This window comes from Thermothelomyces thermophilus, chromosome 1 (assembly GCF_000226095.1).
Source record: "Thermothelomyces thermophilus ATCC 42464 chromosome 1, complete sequence".
NCBI lineage: Eukaryota > Fungi > Ascomycota > Sordariomycetes > Sordariales > Chaetomiaceae > Thermothelomyces > Thermothelomyces thermophilus.
In genome coordinates, this window is record NC_016472.1 from 1,856,711 (window position 1) to 1,874,440 (window position 17,730).

The 17,730-nt window shown below is 57.7% G+C and overlaps 5 protein-coding genes across 5 annotated transcripts; 4 read left to right on the forward strand and 1 right to left on the reverse strand.

Moving 5' to 3' along the window:
- Nucleotides 1-1,688: 1,688 nt before the first annotated feature.
- Nucleotides 1,689-5,015, forward strand: MYCTH_105777 (uncharacterized protein; the record flags this gene model as incomplete). Its single annotated transcript, XM_003658702.1, has 1 exon — nt 1,689-5,015. One exon carries the CDS (start codon nt 1,689-1,691, stop codon nt 5,013-5,015), a length of 3,327 nt encoding a protein of 1,108 aa, XP_003658750.1.
- A 2,139-nt stretch (nt 5,016-7,154) lies between these two features.
- MYCTH_2313408 (uncharacterized protein) lies at nt 7,155-10,274 on the forward strand. The gene is made up of 3 exons (XM_003658703.1): nt 7,155-7,983; nt 8,038-9,621; nt 9,695-10,274. The coding sequence occupies exons 1-3, from the start codon at nt 7,683-7,685 to the stop codon at nt 10,108-10,110; spliced, it is 2,301 nt and encodes a 766-aa protein (XP_003658751.1). The 5' UTR covers nt 7,155-7,682; the 3' UTR covers nt 10,111-10,274.
- A 541-nt stretch (nt 10,275-10,815) lies between these two features.
- On the forward strand, nt 10,816-13,036 carry MYCTH_2294923 (uncharacterized protein). The gene is made up of 3 exons (XM_003658704.1): nt 10,816-11,298; nt 11,397-12,538; nt 12,641-13,036. Exons 1-3 carry the CDS (start codon nt 11,060-11,062, stop codon nt 12,805-12,807), a joined length of 1,548 nt encoding a protein of 515 aa, XP_003658752.1. The 5' UTR covers nt 10,816-11,059; the 3' UTR covers nt 12,808-13,036.
- Nucleotides 12,984-15,043, reverse strand: MYCTH_2294926 (uncharacterized protein). The gene is made up of 3 exons (XM_003658705.1): nt 14,632-15,043; nt 13,263-14,506; nt 12,984-13,140 (listed from the first exon to the last, which is right to left on the reverse strand). The coding sequence occupies exons 1-2, from the start codon at nt 14,906-14,908 to the stop codon at nt 13,266-13,268; spliced, it is 1,518 nt and encodes a 505-aa protein (XP_003658753.1). The 5' UTR covers nt 14,909-15,043; the 3' UTR covers nt 12,984-13,140; nt 13,263-13,265.
- A 563-nt stretch (nt 15,044-15,606) lies between these two features.
- Nucleotides 15,607-16,255, forward strand: MYCTH_2122366 (uncharacterized protein; the record flags this gene model as incomplete). The annotated part of the gene is made up of 2 exons (XM_003658706.1): nt 15,607-15,683; nt 15,760-16,255. The coding sequence occupies 2 exons, from the start codon at nt 15,607-15,609 to the stop codon at nt 16,253-16,255; spliced, it is 573 nt and encodes a 190-aa protein (XP_003658754.1).
- Between the last annotated feature and the right edge of the window lie 1,475 nt (nt 16,256-17,730).

Here is a 17,730-nt window from a genome sequence, read left to right on the forward strand (position 1 = left end):
TTGTTCTTTCCCAGCTCTTGGTAGCGTAAGAGGGATAAAACAAATACCAAATGACTGCTAAAGTGAGCTTGAGACGAGATAGGCGATGTCTAGGCCAGAGATAGCCTACCATGACCAATGCAAGGGACGTGTGTGAAGCAGCCGGGGCGCTGCTTGGACAGCTAGCCAACAGCACTTTGGTGGCACGAATGAAATCGTGTCAAACCAAAGAGCACGAAACTGAGGGCAAGGTAACAGTTCCTACAATTGCATGTACGGATTAGTAGGTGTCAGTCGGGGTAGCACAAGGGACAGAATGCATGTCTGTCCACCTATTACACAGTAGAAGTTTCGGGGAAGCCCAATAATCGGGTGCTTTGTTGGAGGCATGGACCAGTAGCCTGCCGAGCCCACAACCAACAACTGCGGGGCCTCCACAATTCCGCCCACGACTCTGCCAGTAAAGCTCGAATCCAGCACAGCCTCGACAGTGCTTCATCAAGCCTTGTCCACCCGCCAATCACGAAATTGCTTGACGTGCATGCAGATTGACCTCAATGGCAAGAAGCTGCCGGGCTAAAAAATCGAGCGTGAAAACATCTCATGTCCGAGCGGAGCTTCCATTCGAACGGTTTTGGAGGCATTGCTAACAGGCCCCGGGGCAAAACCGACAGGCACTCTCCTCTGCGGTCGGGGGTGGCTTGGACCAGAACGCTCAAGTGCACCCCCATCTCAGTTCGATATCGTATGTATGCATGTACTACTAATGGCGAATGAGGGGTACTGTACACCGAGAAACCAGGTTGAGATCAATACTCAGAGCCACGGAGCACACCAAGGCATTTCTGCAGGCAACTTGAACCCAGTCTACCTCTGGTGAATGCCTTGCTCCACCACTTCCATACCTTGACCTTCTAGGCTGCCTCAAATACGGGCAAGTCTTTGCAGGCGCCCAGAGGTAGGTATCAGGTAGGAATCCGTACCGTACGGAGGATCTGAAGTGCTTTGTAGCGTCAAAATGTCAGCGGAGAACCCTACGCATAAAGTGTATACATACTGTACAAGTTGCATTCTCGTTGTTTCTCGCCTTGCCTTTTCGCGGTCCGTTTCCTTCCTGAACACGTTAGTCGAGCGCTAACGTTACTAGTAACTTAGCTCAAGGCTAGGAAGCGCAGCCGCCTGCGCCTCACCCCCATTTTTTTACCCGTCCAGGGCCGTGTCAGGCAGCGCGGTGCCAGCGGCCGGTCGTGACGCCCTTTTCCCTTCCGGGGCATCCAGCGGCTCCGCGACCCAAGACGCCCTATGTGCCCGGCTGCTCTCTTTGCTCCCCCACGTGAGGCAGTCGGTCTTTCTCTACCGCCACATCTGACAACATCTCGTAGACTCCTACCTATCTAAATTTTCCATGGACTTCGCTTGCATGCGATCCCGTTCCTGAAGTGTAGCGAGCTGTCGAGCAAGAGTGATTGCCAACCGCGACGCAACAGATTTGCAGCAGTTCTCGGCTCGTGCCTCGCTCACCCCGCCGCGCGCAGCCGCAGCGCACCACCTGCCATCCATGCCTGTCGCCTAATTCTCCCCACGCTCAAGCATTCGGGAACTGCGCACCACACCCGCAACTGGGACGTTCCTTCTTGCACAGCGTCGGGGTGCTACCCCCATGCCAAATAAATACTCTTTCGCGCAGCCACTTGGACTTCGCGGCAATCATGTCTTCCACTTACACCTACTATCCGGCGCCCGGCTGCTCCAACACCACCGCAACCAGCCGGGACAAGGTTGGGCAACCCCGCAATACCACGACCCAAGATTTCCAGCACCTCAGCCCCTTCTCGCCTCAAGTCGGGAGCAGCTCATCTTCCCCAGGATTCAGCATTCACACGCCGCCCGACTCGGTTTTTACCGACTTCACCGACGCCGACGACCCCTTCTTCGGCGTTGATTTCAACGCCCCTGGTGTCGCTACACCTTCATTTTTGCAAGACGACGTCCAGCCGATTGATGGTAGCGGAGCCCTCGCCGACGGCTCCGGCGTCCTTGCTGCACCCGCCGAATCACAGCATGTGAACCATGCCGCATCGTATCTACCACTGAGCCCCGACAAGACCCCTTCGTTGCCCGGGGGCTCGCCCAACAGTCAACTAAAGGAGGAGGCGGCCTCACGGGGCGTGTTTCCGGACTTGGTTCAGACCTCTGTCGCACCTCAGAACCTGTCGCTCACCCACGAGTCGACTGCCGCCTCGGAGAGCAAGCAGCACGGCGGCCCTCAGCTGACGCCTCGAACTAACGACAGCGCCAACCCCAGCGAGGACGGCGTTGCACCGGCCGCCACCATGCAAAGTCCTCTTGTTACGGTGTCCCATTGGGATAGGGACCATAACTCGAGCATATCCGAGTCACGAGACGCCGAGGCAGCACAGACTCGCGGCTCTCCCACCTTCTCAACAGCCCGCGATGGAACCGGCCGGTGGATCCCCGACCATGTTACGGGACAATCGGGTTTGCCCCCTACGGCTCGCTCCGACGCCCAGGTCGAGAGCATAAACGACCTGGCGGCCCAGAGGGATATGGAGCAGCGCAAGCAAGAGATCGATGAATGGTTACAAAGGTCGACACACTCGTCCGACAACACCCCACCAGACCCGCCAGATGTCGAAGACGACGGCATTCCCCAGAAGGAGATCCCCCTGGGCGACATGACGGAAAACAAACCCATTCCTGGGCAGACGTATTTTCGCGAGACGGGGGGCGGCCCATTGACCCGTGAAGATCTGGAGATCATGCGCCAGGGTCGGCCCTGGGAAGACGCGCCCATCCCTTTCTCGATTTCGCAGTCAAACTCCACGCCGTACCAGCCCGAGACCTCTAACGCCGCCATATTGAAGTACCAGCGGATGTGTCAGGACAATGATTCCATCGTGTCGAGGGCGGCGACCTGGGGCACACGGCGACTTAGCTTGCCGAGCCTTATTGACACCGAGGTTCAGATCACCGGGAACCTTTTCAAGAAGCTGTCCATTGGGCGGGGAGAAGCGAGGCGGCCGAGCATCCTCGGAAACATCCGCAGTCTCGTTAGGAGACCAAGCAACTCTGGCAACAAACGCAGCCGTGCCGAGCATGAGGATGCTAGCTCCTCTGTGACAGAGTCCTCGACTGAGAAGAAGGACACCCAGGCCAAGCTCGCCCCTCCGAGTCCTAAACCCGGGTGGGCCAAAAAGCAGAGCGTGCCGAGCATCAATACTGCCTTTGTGGATGTTGGAAGCAGGATCGCCTCCATCGGCACAACCCATGCCCGGACCAGCTCCGTGAGCGCGACTCCCATAACCTCGCCGAAAAGTCCTAGCGGCCTCAGTCTGAGCGTGAAGAGACCCCTTCGTTTCCGGAGCAAGTCGGAAACGTCAGGCATCGTCGACTTGTGGAAGCGGAGCGGCGGGCCGCCGGTGCCCAATACCAAAGTACATGCTGCTCCCGAGGCCGATGAGGATGAAGAGGACGAAGACGATCTGTACGAAGAGGGAGATGTGAAGAACGACTCTGGCAATCTCATTGACGAGATTACGCCCACTATAGCGGGTTTCCAGCAGCACGTGGTGAGACTGAACCCGATGCTGAACACCCCCGGCCACTACCTCGTCGACCGCATCGCCCACCAGCAGATGATCCGGTACAAGAACCTTCTGAATCTCAGGGTGAAGCATTTACAGGCTGTCGCTGCCGGGAACTGCCAATGCGGCTCGACGTGCGTCGACTCGGGCGGCAGTGCCAACATTCTAGATTCGAAAGGCGAGCAACGCGGCCTCGATCCGCCCTCCTCCAGATTTGACGGCTCGGATGGAGATATCACGCCAGTCGAGGGCCTCATCAATCAAGACAGCTTTCCTCAAGGTATCCCCATGCCGCGGACCACCTCGTTACCGGCCGAATTCGAGTGCCAGTTGTGTTTCACGGCGAAGAAGTTTCAGAAGCCGTCAGACTGGACCAAGCACGTACACGAGGATGTCCAGCCTTTTACTTGCACGTGGGAGCGCTGCAGGGAGCCCAAGATGTTCAAGCGTAAAGCCGACTGGGTCCGCCACGAAAACGAAGGGCACCGCCACCTCGAGTGGTGGACTTGCGATGTCGACGACTGCCGTCACAAGTGCTATCGGCGCGATAACTTCCTCCAGCATCTGGTGCGCGAGCACAGATTCGCCGAGCCGAAAATCAAGACTAAGGCCGCCATGAAGCGGGCCGCCGGTGGCATAGACCCGACCTGGGCAAAGGTGGAGCAGTGCCACCATGAGACTGATGCCCTGCCTCAGAGCGAGCCATGCCGCTTCTGCGGCAAGACCTTCCCGTCCTGGAAGAAGCTGACCGTACATTTGGCCAAGCACATGGAGCAAATTAGCCTGCCGATCCTCAAGCTCGTGGCCAAGAAAGAACTCGACGAACATACCATTATCAGCCCCGTCCAAGACCCGCCGCCTCGCCAATTTCCCCATGATTTCTCGGACAAGCAAGACCAGCATCGTGCTTTTGGTCCTTCACTGACGATTCCCCAGTCCGGGCCGATGGCCTATCCGCACCACGGCCCGCCTCTGGGCATGTACCCCCTCGCCCCGCCTACCCAGGGATACCATGCGGCGGGCCTCTACAGCCCCAACTTCGACAGCCTCTCCCACGGAATAGCGCAGACGCAGATCAGCATGCCGCCCATGGCCCATCACCAACCCCATCAACAACACCAAGGCTTCCAGAGCCTCAACTCGCAGGCCGCGTTTCCGGAACTACCCACGACCTCGGCGGGCGCTTACATGTCTACGCCGCCCCAGGCGAGCCCGAATTACATGACCATGGCGCCCGACCTAGAGCCGTTCCCTACCCTAAGCATGGATGCTCTAGGACTGGGGTTGCAGAATCCAACGGGTGTGGCAGAGCAGCTGCCATACGGCAATGGCGGCCTCGCGGTTGAGCAACAGCAGCAGCAGTTCACACCGCAGGGGTCGGTGTCGCCTTACGGCCCCTCGCCGAATATGCCGCAAGGCGGATTCTTCTAGGGAAAAAGCACTTCCCTGGCTAAGTTGTATGGATTGGAAGGTATGGTTGGCGTGCCTGGTGTCTGCAATGGTTGTGTTGCGGCCTCGTTCGGGCGTTGTTCTCTGATACCCCCACCTTTGTTGTTTGTATGCCGTCATGGCGCGTTATCCGTTGTCCTTTGCTCAGGTTGAGTTCTCGCTTGCGGCGGATACCCTGTCTTGTTTCTTTTCTTCCTTCCTTGGCCTTTTCCGCCTTCAATTGCTTCGTTTGGTATAGAATTTTGCGGTCTTATTTCATTGAATAGGTGAATCGACTTTTGAATTGTGGGTGTTGTGATTTTGGAAAGAGAGGATATGGATACGTGGTGCACATACCTGGATGGATGATGGTTTGCCTTGGCTTGAGGATATAGATGGGTCTTTCTATCTTTAGTTGCTCATGGCCTCGGGGTACTCACTCAATAGACCTCGCTTTCTGACTGTCCGATGTCGTATTGACGAATCAGGTTCCTAGAAAGTGCATCTTCATCTGAAGGGAACACAAGCAGCTGAGGACGGAGGGGAGAAGACGTGACTATTTTAATGGGTGGCTCTGGTTGTGCATTCCAAAATATGCTAACAAGCACCGAGTGCTGTCTGTGTAAGAGTGGGCTTGGAGGAGATTTTAGGTTTAATCTCCAATAGTTATTCCCAATAACTACAAGGGTATCTTCGTTGGAATAACGACTCCGTACTCCGTAGTGGTGCTCATCCTCCTTTTCCCTGTTCGGCTCTGAGTGGGGGCTCGTCAACCAAGCAAGGTCTAGAAGCAGAATCTGGAATGACCAGGTGGAGGGGGGCCCGGTCCCTGATTATGGTGTACTCTTAAGTACGGATTATACGCAGTACACCTCCTCCAGCATTATGAATCCTAGCGTGGTACATGGGTCGCCCGCAAAATCTCCTATTGGCGAAAGTACCGCACTAGGATTCATAATGCTGGAGGAGGTGTAGGTACTCTGTATGGCCAATGTCGTCATGATACGGTGAGAACAGCATGGTGTCTCGTCGGGTTGGGAAAGAGCACCCTGGTGAGTGAAGCTGGGTACACTATAGAACTGGGGCCTGTTGTGGCTGAACCTCATTTCTTCCTAATATGGCATCTGATTTTGCTGTTCCCGGGTCTTTATCTATTATTATCCATCTGGGCCTGTCGTGCAATGACGAAATTGGATGAGACGTTTGCTTTCGTGCCCACCGTAGCGACCGATTAATTAATTACGTTGTTCGTCCTGGTTGCGGTGTCCCAGATCATTTCTGTCCACAGGATTTCGTACGGAGTACGGAGTTCGCTTCATGTTCCGTTACGATCCTGCATCCGAGGTAGCGAACGGATTGGTCGGTGACTTTTAAAAGATCGGGTGTTGAAGTTGGGCTGAGGCATGTGAATCACATGAAATTGACCATCTTGGAAGAGCGGGCGACATCGAGGGAAAAAAAGAATTCATTTGATTAGTTGTTAACGTTCTCAGTTCTCACCCCGAGTTTCAGGAGCGCCAGCCGAGAGAACAGGCTCTCGCAATAGCGCCAGTCGCTTAAAACGGTTCAGAAGGCTCATAGCCAATCGACGCCAGTACTGCGGCCCAAAAGGGTAGCAGTGGGCCCCTCACCAGCGCTTTCCTTCGCAGCTAATGTTTCAGAGAACCCGCTGTTGTCAGGGGCAGACAGGTGCGAACCAAGTGCCAGGGAAAGCGCGCCAGTTGTTTTCGGAGCGTTCCAGTTCAAGTCCCCGCGACACCGCTTCTCAGGCCTCTCGTGTTCTGCGGTCCACCACCTCCCTTGAACGAACGAGGGTGGGCGTGAGTGTTCATTCGTTTTCAACGGCCCCCTGGACGTGGCTGAGCGACTGGCCTGGGAGAGTCCCGTCTGGCGGGTACGCATTTACGAATCGAACGGACGGGCCCGCAGTCGCATCCTGCAAAGTCGGGTTCTGGACTCTCACCCCCCCCCCCCCCCCGGCCACCTCCCTCTCTGCTATCTCGGGAGCAAGGGCTCGCTCCACCAAGCGCTGGCATTCGCAATGTCGTTTCAGATACCCGCTCGTTCCCTGCTCTCTTTTGCCTTGCCTCCCGTTCTCTTTCCTTTTGTTCTTTTCCATGATTGATCTCCTCGATCCCTGCTGCTCTCCTTGTCTTTGTTTATGCCGCTGCTTTTCTGGGACTTTTCCTGTCGTCGCTCCCTCCTGGACGCCCTCTCGTTATTAGCTATTTTGGCTGGTGCCAAAATATTGTGACCTCGACCACTAGTGCCACCCACGCTTAAGTGAGAACGACATAGGCTTCTTCTGCTTCTTCCCCTTTGAGGGGCTTTCTTTCCTTTTTCTGTTTTTGCTCCTTCTCTTCGTTCCAGGTTGATCCTCGGCATTTTTTTCACCCTGGGACGTTGAACTTTGTCTTCATTTCTCCCAGTTTCACTCGCTACAATTGCTATCAGTCTCGACAAGTGTTTTCCTTATTCGAACGCTATAGACGAACCTCGTGTGGTGCTCTTGGGATACTGAGAGTGCGAGAGCAAAAATATTTGCCGCGGGGTTCGAACGAAAGAAACAGGACAGGAACAGTACTGGTCCACAGAATATCGATGCACGGACGCGACACTTACGGAGAGTCCTGATCAAGCCGAAGGACAACAGCAGGAAATCGAGCAACAATGAAGCTTCCGGCTAGGGCCGCCCTGACCTGGGCGCTTCTCGCCAGTGCGGTCTCGGCTGTGGATGTCCTTGAGACGGTGGGCTTCAGCAGTTGCAACTCGAACCCCAGCGTCTCAGTGGAGAGGGTAGACATCAAGTACAACAACGATGACAAGACCGTCACGTTCGACCTGGCCGGGACCAGCAACAAGGAGCAGAAGGTGACCGCCGTCCTCAAAGTTACCGCGTACGGTCAGGACATCTACTCCAGATCTTTTGACCCTTGCGAGAAGAGCACATTTGTGGAGCAGCTCTGTCCTGGTATGCCGCCCGAGACTAACCTAACTTTCCCACGTGCCTAGCTGACAGTTCTAGTCCCCGCTGGCAACTTCGCCGCTAGAGGCACTCAGAAAATACCCGCAGAGTTTGCCGACATGGTCCCGTCGATCGCCTTTCAAATTCCGGATATCGCAGCCATGGCCACCCTGGAGCTCCATTCCAAGGACTCGGGCGAAAGCGTCGCCTGCATCCAGTCCCAAGTAACCAACGGCAAGACAGCCAGCGTCCCCGCGGTGTCGTACGTGGCAGTCGGCGTAGCCGGGGCCGCTCTCGTGCTGGGGGGGATCTCGGCAGCAGGCGCGGTCTTCGGGGGAGGCGGGGCCGCTGCCGGTGGAGGCTCTGCGGCGGGCGGGACGAGCACCCCTAGTCCAACCTTCACCGAGGTGTTTAGCTGGTTTCAGGGCATGGCCATGAACGGCATGCTGTCGGTCAACTACCCCAACGTCTACCGGAGCTTCACCAAGAACTTCGGCTTCTCGGTCGGCCTGGTCCCCTGGACAGACCTCCAGGTCTCAATCGACAACTTCCGCGCGGCCACAGGGGGTAACCTGACGGAAAACAGCGTCGAGTTTTTAAGGAACGCCACGCTCGTCTATCCCGACGGCTCGGCACAGACCACACAGCAGGGCCTGCTCAGGCGAGCGGCCGACCAGTTTGTGCATCTCGCCGCCCGGCAGATCGAAACAAGCATCAATGGGACGCTTGACGAGGCTGATCCACATGAGACTGCCGCTCAGCACACCGTCCGCGCTGCTGTGTCGGGTATCCAGGGCTATGTGCAGCAGCTCAGCATTCCGTCAGGAAACACGTTCATGACGATTCTGCTCATCGTGGCCATCATCATCGCCGCCATCGTCGTGGGCATCCTGCTGGTCAAAGTCGTCCTCGAGTTCTGGGCCCTGTTTGGAAGCTTCCCCAAGTCGCTGGCGGGCTTCCGCAAGCACTATTGGGGTTCTATCGCGCGCGCCGTGACCTCCCTGATCCTGCTACTGTATGGCGTTTGGGTGCTATACTGCGTCTTCCAGTTCACCCGGGGAGACTCGTGGGCGGCCAAGCTACTGGCTGGCGTCACCCTCTTCCTCTTCACCGCCGTGCTGGCCTTCTTTAGCTGGAAGATTTGGAGCACGGCGCGCAGGCTCAAGAAGGTCGAGGGCGACGTTAGCTCCCTGTACGACGACAAGAATATCTGGGTCAAATACAGCATCTTCTACGAGTCATATCGGCGTGATTACTGGTGGCTCTTCGTGCCCACCATTATCTACATGTTTGCCAAGGGAGTCATCATCGCGGGGGCGGATGGGCATGGTATGGTGCAGACGAGCGGGCAGCTCATCATCGAGGCGATCATGCTGATCCTTCTCTTGTGGAGTCGCCCGTACGAGCGCCGCTCCAGCAACATTATCAACATCGCCATTCAGGTGGTGCGCGTCCTGTCGGTCGTCTGCATCCTGGTGTTCGTCGAGCAGTTCGGCATCGCACAGACGACAAAGACCGTTACCGGGGTCGTGCTCATCGCCGTCCAGTCCGCCCTGACGGGCATATTGGCCATCCTCATCGCTTGCAATGCCTTCATCGCCTGCTTCAAGATGAACCCGCACCGCAAGCGCCGCAAAGAGCTAGGTAAGACTATCACTTCTCGGACCTCTTCTGCTGTACCACACCCGTCTTTTGATGCTAACAGAATCGCACGCAGAAAAACTGCAACAGCGAGACACTCTCACCCCCCTCGACGCACGCAACTCCCTCCTGCTGAAAGGCAGCAAGACGGCTGGCTCGGACGACTCGTCATCCATCTCGTTGCCCAATAAGCCAGGCTTCACCCCGCTTGTCTCGGTCAGAACGGACAATAGTGCGGCTGATGTCCCTGAAAAGTACGGCAACGGCACGAACAACAAGAGGACCAGCCGTTTTCAAGAAGTGAATCCGAGCCGGGAGAATCTGTTGACGGGGGCTGCTCCCCTTGGAGGCAACGCTGCTGCTCTTGACCTGCGGCAGCCGACGCTGCCTGACCTGGGTGGCGGATATGGTGGCCCCGGGTCTGGCGGACAAGGACAGGCGGGAGGGTACGACGGGTATGGGAATTATAGGGGGGCGTATAGGAGATGGTGAGGAGAAAGAGGGTGAGTGGTGAGCGAAGGTGACTTTGGAAGATAATCGAATATAAGGTACATATACTTTTGCATTACTGGGCGAAAGAAGGCTGTACCAAAATTGCGCCCATACCTTTTTTCTGTCTGTACTGTGTAAATAGGAGTTGGTATTAAGTATGTACTACAGCACGCGCATGTACTGTACGCCCCTGTGTGCCCGGATTAGCAGGATGCAGTCGCAACTGATGGGACGCGACTGGGTCGCGGCTGATGGGAAGAGGATACCTCTCCATGAGCGTCCATATCGAAACTGACAACGAGCACCTTGGCCACCCCACAAATATCCAAACGACGGCTAACAGGTCCTCATTCTTGATTTTTTTTTTTTTTCCTTTTAAGCCCTTCTCTTCCTTCCTTCCTTCCTTCCTTCCTTCCTTCCTTCCTTCCTTCCTTCCTTCCTTCCCCCTTCCCTGTTCTTTAAAGAAAGTAAGAAGGATAGAAAGAAAGATAGAAAGAACAAGGCTGTTCTTTCAACTTGCAAGGAGCGCTGAATCTAGGTAGTACTTGCTGCGAGTTTCAGTGTGGAAGAACGGATCCACACTGGCTTGAGCGCGTTCTTAAACACAGCTTCCTTTGAGATTCCCCTCCTGAAACTGAGGGGCAGGACTGTGCGCAAAAACGGCCCAATGACCTCACCTCGGCCGAACTGAATCAACTCGTCCCATTTCTCTTCATGAACTCTGGCCTGGTAACCAGGCCACCTAACAATAACTAAGCTACCGCCGAGCCCATTGTTTTTCTTCCCTTCTAGATGATATCTATGAGAAGATACTCCAGTCGTACAGAACCCCACCATAGGAATCATAGCAAGAAGGAAACAGATGGCCAAATCCGATGAATAACCCTCCCCCCCCAAATCGCCTCGTACCGCACTTCCTATCCATCCCGTTCTCGACGGCCCACGGAACATGAGCGAGCTGCAGAAGAAGTGGGCCAAAGCAAGGATCACCACAGCCATGCACACGATGGCACCGCCGCCATCTCTCACCGACTTGGGCGAGCCCGACGAGGACCGATACAGCTCGTACAGTACGGGCTCCGTGCCCAACACACCCCAGGACGACGACTCATCGTCAGCTTCGTCGGTGTCGTCCACGGGAACCGTCATCCCATCGCCAGGGAGAGCACTCTTTGCCCGGCCACAAGGGTATCTATCATCCACGCTCATTATGCCGCCCCCAGACGTGTTTTTATTTGCCAGTGGGCCTAGACAGACAATCTGATGCATGCCAACCACCTCCCCAGATTCCCAAACCGCTCGCTCGACCCGATCCCCTGGACGGCGTACTTTGAGCGCGAGCTGTTCCTTCCATCCCCCGACGGCTCCATCACTTATCACGCCTACCTCACCTCTCCAGCGCCGGCCGCTGGCCCGGGCAAGGTAGGCGGGCCCTTGTTTGTCACCCACCACGGCGCCGGCAGCTCGGGCCTGTCATTTGCGGTCCTCGGCGCCGAGATCAGGAAGCGCTTACCTACCGCCGGGATCCTCTCTCTCGATGCAAGGGGGCATGGCTCGACGACGACGACTGCGACTGCCGGTACTGCTGCTGCGGCGGCGACGCAGAGGGAGGGCGCGATCGAAGATCTTTCGCTCTCCACCCTCGCGTCGGACCTGCTGGCCGTCATGATGCTGACGAAAGCTGCCATGCACTGGCCGTCCTTGCCGCCGGTCATATTGGTGGGCCACTCGCTGGGCGGCGCGGTCGTGACCGAGTTCGCCTCCGTCCTGCTCCCAAGCATACGATCCGGCCTTGCCCCCGCCCCTCCCGGTACCGCCGTCACCACCACCACCACTGCCACCACCACCAATGCCACTGCTGCCGCCGCCAGGACGAACCTGGACCTCGACGTCCTGGGCTACGCGGTCCTAGACGTGGTCGAGGGGTCCGCCATGGACGCCCTGCAGAGCATGCACGCCTACCTCGCGACGCGCCCCGCCGGCTTCGAGTCGCTGCGCGACGCCGTCGAGTGGCACGTCCGCTCGCGCACCGTGCGGAATGCCGTCAGCGCGCGCGCGAGCGTGCCCGGCCTGCTCGTGCAGACCCAGCACCCCGGTCACGGCCCCGGCGGCGCCGGTTCCGCCGAAGGCGGCCACGGGACCGGGTTGGGTCAGGAAGGAGGAGGAGAAGGAGGAGGAAGGGTGCCAGGCGTGCCTGTTGATGACGGTAGAGGTGGTGGCCGTCAGGGTCAAGGTCAGGGCGGCGGCGGGAGCGGAAAGGCCGACAAGCCCTGGCGGTGGCGGACCGACCTGGCAAAGACGCAACCCTTCTGGGAGGGCTGGTTTACGGGACTGAGCAAGAAGTTCCTGGGCGGCAGGGGCGGCAAGATGCTGCTGCTCGCCGGGACGGACCGGTTGGATACCGAGCTGACGATTGGCCAGATGCAGGGTGTGTGTCATTGTTTCCCCCCCCCCCCCTTTTTTTTTTTTTTTTTTTGTCTTGTTCCCTGACGGAGTGGAAAACAATTGGTGCTGACCCTGACTTCATCAGGCAAGTATGCGCTGCAGGTGTTTCCCGAGGCCGGGCATTTCATCCACGAGGACTTGCCAGAGAAGACGGCCATGGCGCTGGTGGACTTCCACAGGCGGAATGACAGGAGCACGCTGGTACTGCCGCCCAAGGTATCGGATCTCCTGGCTCAGGGGAAGAAGGTATAACACTGGTTGTGTATAAGCGAGAGCATCAAGCAGGCGCACTTTCGGGATGGGGAGGAGGGGAGGGAGGGACCTGCATTATTAGCCTTGGCCAGTTGGTCACCGAGACGGGTCGGAGGCACATTAGGATATCCGTTAGCATACACGCTCTGGGAAACCAGCGTCGTTTTTATCAGTCCTATTTTTATTCTCCTGAGCCGTCCTCAGCCCTACAAGAAAGAAAGAACGAACTATGTCGGATCCCGAACTATGTGCTCGTTTGGTTTGTTTCTATGTTTTTGTTTGTCCGTCTAGCACGCCAGGATATCATCATACATGCCACGCCGTGAAAATGCTCTGTAAGACTTAGACGCCCACATCCCGAAGATATATGCACTCCAAAAAAGGGGGAGGGAATAAAAAGAAAAGAGAGGAGAAGAGGGGGGAAAAAGGGGGGGGAGGAAGGGAGAGAGAGATACTCTTTAGACCGCGATAGCTGCCGGCGCGGCAACAGGCGCGGGCTCAGCCGCCACTTCTGGCCTCTTTGCGGATTCGTCTTTGGCCTTCGCTTGTTGTTCTCCCCCTTCTCCTCCTCCTTCTCCTCCTTCTCTTTCTTCTTCTTCATCTTGGCCCCTCTTCCGCTTCTTGGACTCTTGCTGCTGCCCACTCGGCTGCTCGCCCTGCTGGCCCTTCTGCTGCTGCTTGTTCTTCTGCTTGGGGCCCCGCTTGGGCTCGAATTCGCCGAGCCCGAGCACCCGGTCGGCCTCGCGCGCCATCGCCCGCATCTCCTCGTCGCACTCGAGAGCCTGGGCAAAGTCGGAGTAGGAGCGGCCGCGCTGCACGTCGCGGTAGGCGAGGGCCTTGCCGGGGATGATCTGGGCGAGCAGGTACTTTGTGTTGGCGGCGCGGTTCTCGACCTCCATGGCGAAGCGCAGGTAGCGGCGGGCGACCTCGGGCCAGGCGGCCAGACCGCCGTCGGCGCGGCTGCGGAAGCAGCTCGGGTTCTTCTCGGCGGCGGTGGCGATCATGGCGCCGTCGACGCCGAACTCGCGCACCAGCAGGTCGGCGTGGTCGCGGCTCTCGACGTCGCCGTTCATGAGGCAGGCGACGCCGGCCTCGTGGCAGACGCGGCGGATCATGGCCAGCTGGCCGCGGACGGCGCGCTCGCGGGGCCGCATGGGCGTGGTGCGGCAGTGGACGGTCAGGCCGGTGATGCCGGTGCGGACGAGGCGGCGGACGAGCGCCTCGGTCTCGGCGGGCGTCTCGAGCAGGCGGATCTTGACGCTGATGCCGATGCCGAAGGCCGGCGTGATGTCGCGCGCCAGCGCCTCGAGGATGCCGGCCAGCTTCTCGGGCGCGCGCAGCAGCGCCGCGCCCATGCCGCCCAGCATGCTGAACGGCTTGGGGCAGCCGGCGTTGACGTCGATGCCGGCGACGTCGGCCGCCACCACGCGCGCGGCGGCCACGGCCCGCTCCGCGTCCGACGTGCCCAGCTGGAAGACGAGCTTGCCCTTCTCGCGCTCCGGGTCGAGGCGGTAGATGACGGACTCGGCGGCGCCGGCTTCGTTATTGTCGTTGTCGTTGCTGTCGTTGCTGTTGTTCCTGGCGGCGCTGTTGGCCGGGCTGTAGGCGTGGGAAGGCTGCCGTGTGTATTCGATCATGCCGGTGCGCGGGTTGACGCGGCGGGTCGCGCCGATGAGGGAATGGTCGACTGTTTCGGGGCCTGGTGGAAAAGGGTCAGTATACGGGTTATAAGAGAGAGAGAGATAGAGCTCCGCGCTGGGAGAGTTTTTTTTGGGGGGGAGAAAGGGAGAAGAGTGTGTGCGGGGCTAGAAGGGGGGGCCGTACCCCAGACCAAGTCGGCGCCGTAGTGCAGTGCGAGAAGGCGTGAGGGTAATTCGCCCGATCGCACCATGGGCGCGAGAACTAGCTTCCCGCGGTAGTCGACGCCGCGGGGCGGGATGGGAACGCGCGGAAGGGCTGTTGCGGCGGGAGTCGTGGCGGTTGTTGGCGGGGCCGTTTCGGTTGCTCCGGCTGCCGTGGTCGCTGTAGTCGCCGCGGTGGCAGCGGTGGCAGCGGTGGCAGCAGTCGCGGCGCTAACGGGAGTCTCTGCCGTGGTCGCCATGATGCTGATGCTCCGAATCCCACGCAGAAAGCGGGCAATTCGAAACATCACAGCGTTGGAAGTCGCGGGGGTGGGGATCGAGTCAGAAGCAGCGGGCGCATCCAAGGTGGGATGGATGGCCGGTTCCGTTTCCGCCATATGAATCGAGAAATAATTCGTGGTTACACTACGGGCGGGTTGCGATAACTAGTTAGTTAATCACTAATCTGCTCCGTCCTTATCTTATCGATAGAGCCAGCACTTCATGCAACCTAACCCTGAATCCAGCTGGTCGGACCAAGTAACTACTCGTAATCCGTACTCCGAACGCACTACTTCGTACAAGTTGACGGCCTTATTTATGAACCCCTCTCCCGGTCGCATGGAGGTGGGATGTGATGTTTACCGGTGGTTGGTACAGGCTTGTCTTTGGCGTCATCCCTTCTTTCTTACCTCTGGAGTCAGGTGCAGGGCGAGGCGATGGGCAGGTCTGCATCTCTCTTTCCCTCTCGGAACCAAATAACGTTACTTTGTAATTCGTGCTCTCGCACTCGTTCCCCGTGCCCCTGGTCCACCTCCGCCCATTGCTCTACCCGTGTATGCCACGCCATCAGTGTTGCTGCCCAAGGGGTCTCTGTCTCTGGCCGGAGAGCAGGCAAAGAGCTAGCTGGTGGGAGCGCGATATAGCTCCACGAAAAAAAGGTGGTTTTACAGTTCAGATGCTCCCCGCGTTGCGTCATAGCACAGAGCCCCGCGCCGTCTCGTGCGCACTGCGGCATATGCGCTTTCTGGCCGGGTATACTCCGTACTGTATATTGCTGGGAAAAGGCGACGGGGTATGGGGCGAGCCACGAGGCAGGACCCGCAGAAAGCCTTGAGCGTCAGACGCGGCAGCCGGCAGACGTGTTGGAGCGAATCCTCCGCCACTCCCGACATCCCGAGGATGTCGCCGAGAACATTTCGGTGGTGGAGATAGACCCCCGTATCCGGCGTATCCGGTGCCGGCAACCCGCCTTGGCGTGTAATACGTTGCGCACTCTGCGTAACCTCTCACCGCCGGCCAAGACCTACCGAGTCCGCGATGCCCCAGGCCCGGCGCGTCTGCGCCTGCTAAACCGAGCCGCCCCGTTCGCCCGGAAAGGGGTTCGCATTGCTGTGGATGAAGCTGACCCATCCCCCGTCGGCTGCCTCGCGACGCGCATGGGGCGCCCGCGAGGTGTTGGCGAGGCACTTGCCCGATCCTCACAAGTGGCCGCCGGAGAAAGAGCGTCGAAGCTTAGCGACTACCTAGCGACCACCACGTCGAGCATGTCCCTTCATCAAAACATCAAACATCCCACCAGCCAATCCTTCTGGCTAGTGCGCTGAAAGCATCGTCAAACAGCCAAAGCCAACCGCTGATCGTCGTTAGCTCGGCCCGCTTTTTAAGGGTCCTGGAGTTGTCCCATCTCGGCGGGTTGAGTGGAGTGCCTGGGTATCGATGTTTGATCGCTGAGGAGCACAGACGAACGACCGAAAGTGACAGGACAGTGCGGCGAGGCGTAACTAAGCTTAGAGTTGCCCACGTCTGAAAAGGAGAGAGAACCAAAAAAAAAGGGGGGAGAGGCTCTTGCTCGTCCCAACCTTGACCAGGCCCAAGACCAGTTCGCTCCGGCTCTAGTTAAGTCTCTTTTGTGTAGTTGACCTATAAGAAAGAGTCTTGAGTACTTGTGTGCTAGGGAAGAGCTCTTGTGGCCAAAGCTCCGTTCGCCTCCAGTCGATGAGAAAGGCGATTTTTTTTTTTTTTTTTTTGGAACCTGGCTGACCTCTATAATTACCCGATTAGCACTTACATCGTCTGTAATCCCGTTTTCCGTCGTCCATATTCCGTACACAGTACACTAAAACGTGTTTTAAGTGCCGTAGGCTGGAGGCGCTGATCCATGCTACGCTGAGTACGGACGTACTCCGTAGTGTGTACGGATTACTGTACGTTGGTACCTATGCATGTATGCACATACATACAAGGAATGTATGCACCAGGAGAGTAATCCGTACATAGTACATTAGTTACCCTACGGATTACTCCGTACCGATCGCTGCACTGCCTTGGCAGCCCGCTTCAGGTGACCGCGACAAGCGGTTTCAACTGCGACAAGATTTGCCCGGAAAATAAAAAGAAGTCCCAGGATCGTCGACCGGGGACGCTGCTTGGTGCCGGGTTCTTCCCTGTCGCTGGCGTGCCTGGTCTGAAGTCCGTCGGCGAAGTTTGGACACCGCGAACTGTTGGGCACACTGTACCAAGCAAAGACGACGCACGACGCCGGACGCTTGAAGCCGTGCTGATGAGAATGGCTCCCGCCTCCTGGCCGACATTCAATAACTACGGGCTGGGTTTCTAGTGTAAGGAATTCCTTCGCGCTTCTGTGACGTAGGTGGCAAGCCTCGTCACTCACATCGAACCTGTTTTGTGCGTGTTGCTCGCCAGAGAAAATGCTGATGCCGCAGGGTACAGTACATACATACATCCGTAGGGCCCACTCGTATACACTACACGCTGCTGCAAGTAATTACGTTATTCCGGTAGTGTACCATGTACGTACCGAAACCCAAATTTACACAGTAGGGTCTCCTGTCTGCTGAAGCAGCCGCTTCCCGGTGCTATAATACCAAGAGAAACAGGGCAGTAGGCGGAAAGCACCGTGGCGAATCACGGGTTTAATGGTGAGGGGCAGGGAGCCTGATGAGAGGAAAACTGGAACCTGCAACCCCGGCGCCGCAAGCGCCCCGCAATGGTTCCGCACTGTGCGGGCGAGTCCTCATCCAATCTCGTCGCCTGCCTTGCACTACTCCGTACTTCGTAC

Excerpts from the sequence above, each read along its gene's own strand:
- MYCTH_2313408 (XM_003658703.1), top strand. The coding sequence starts at position 7,683 with ATGAAGCTTCCGGCTAGGGCCGCCCTGACCTGGGCGCTTCTCGCCAGT. Across the intron at positions 7,984-8,037 it reads TGTGGAGCAGCTCTGTCCTG|TCCCCGCTGGCAACTTCGCC; the intron begins GTATGCCGCCCG and ends TGACAGTTCTAG. Across the intron at positions 9,622-9,694 it reads CAAGCGCCGCAAAGAGCTAG|AAAAACTGCAACAGCGAGAC; the intron begins GTAAGACTATCA and ends AATCGCACGCAG.
- MYCTH_2294923 (XM_003658704.1), top strand. The coding sequence starts at position 11,060 with ATGAGCGAGCTGCAGAAGAAGTGGGCCAAAGCAAGGATCACCACAGCC. Across the intron at positions 11,299-11,396 it reads CTCTTTGCCCGGCCACAAGG|ATTCCCAAACCGCTCGCTCG; the intron begins GTATCTATCATC and ends CCACCTCCCCAG. Across the intron at positions 12,539-12,640 it reads GACGATTGGCCAGATGCAGG|GCAAGTATGCGCTGCAGGTG; the intron begins GTGTGTGTCATT and ends TGACTTCATCAG.
- MYCTH_2294926 (XM_003658705.1), bottom strand. The coding sequence starts at position 14,908 with ATGGCGACCACGGCAGAGACTCCCGTTAGCGCCGCGACTGCTGCCACC. Across the intron at positions 14,507-14,631 it reads CGGCGCCGACTTGGTCTGGG|GCCCCGAAACAGTCGACCAT; the intron begins GTACGGCCCCCC and ends CTTTTCCACCAG.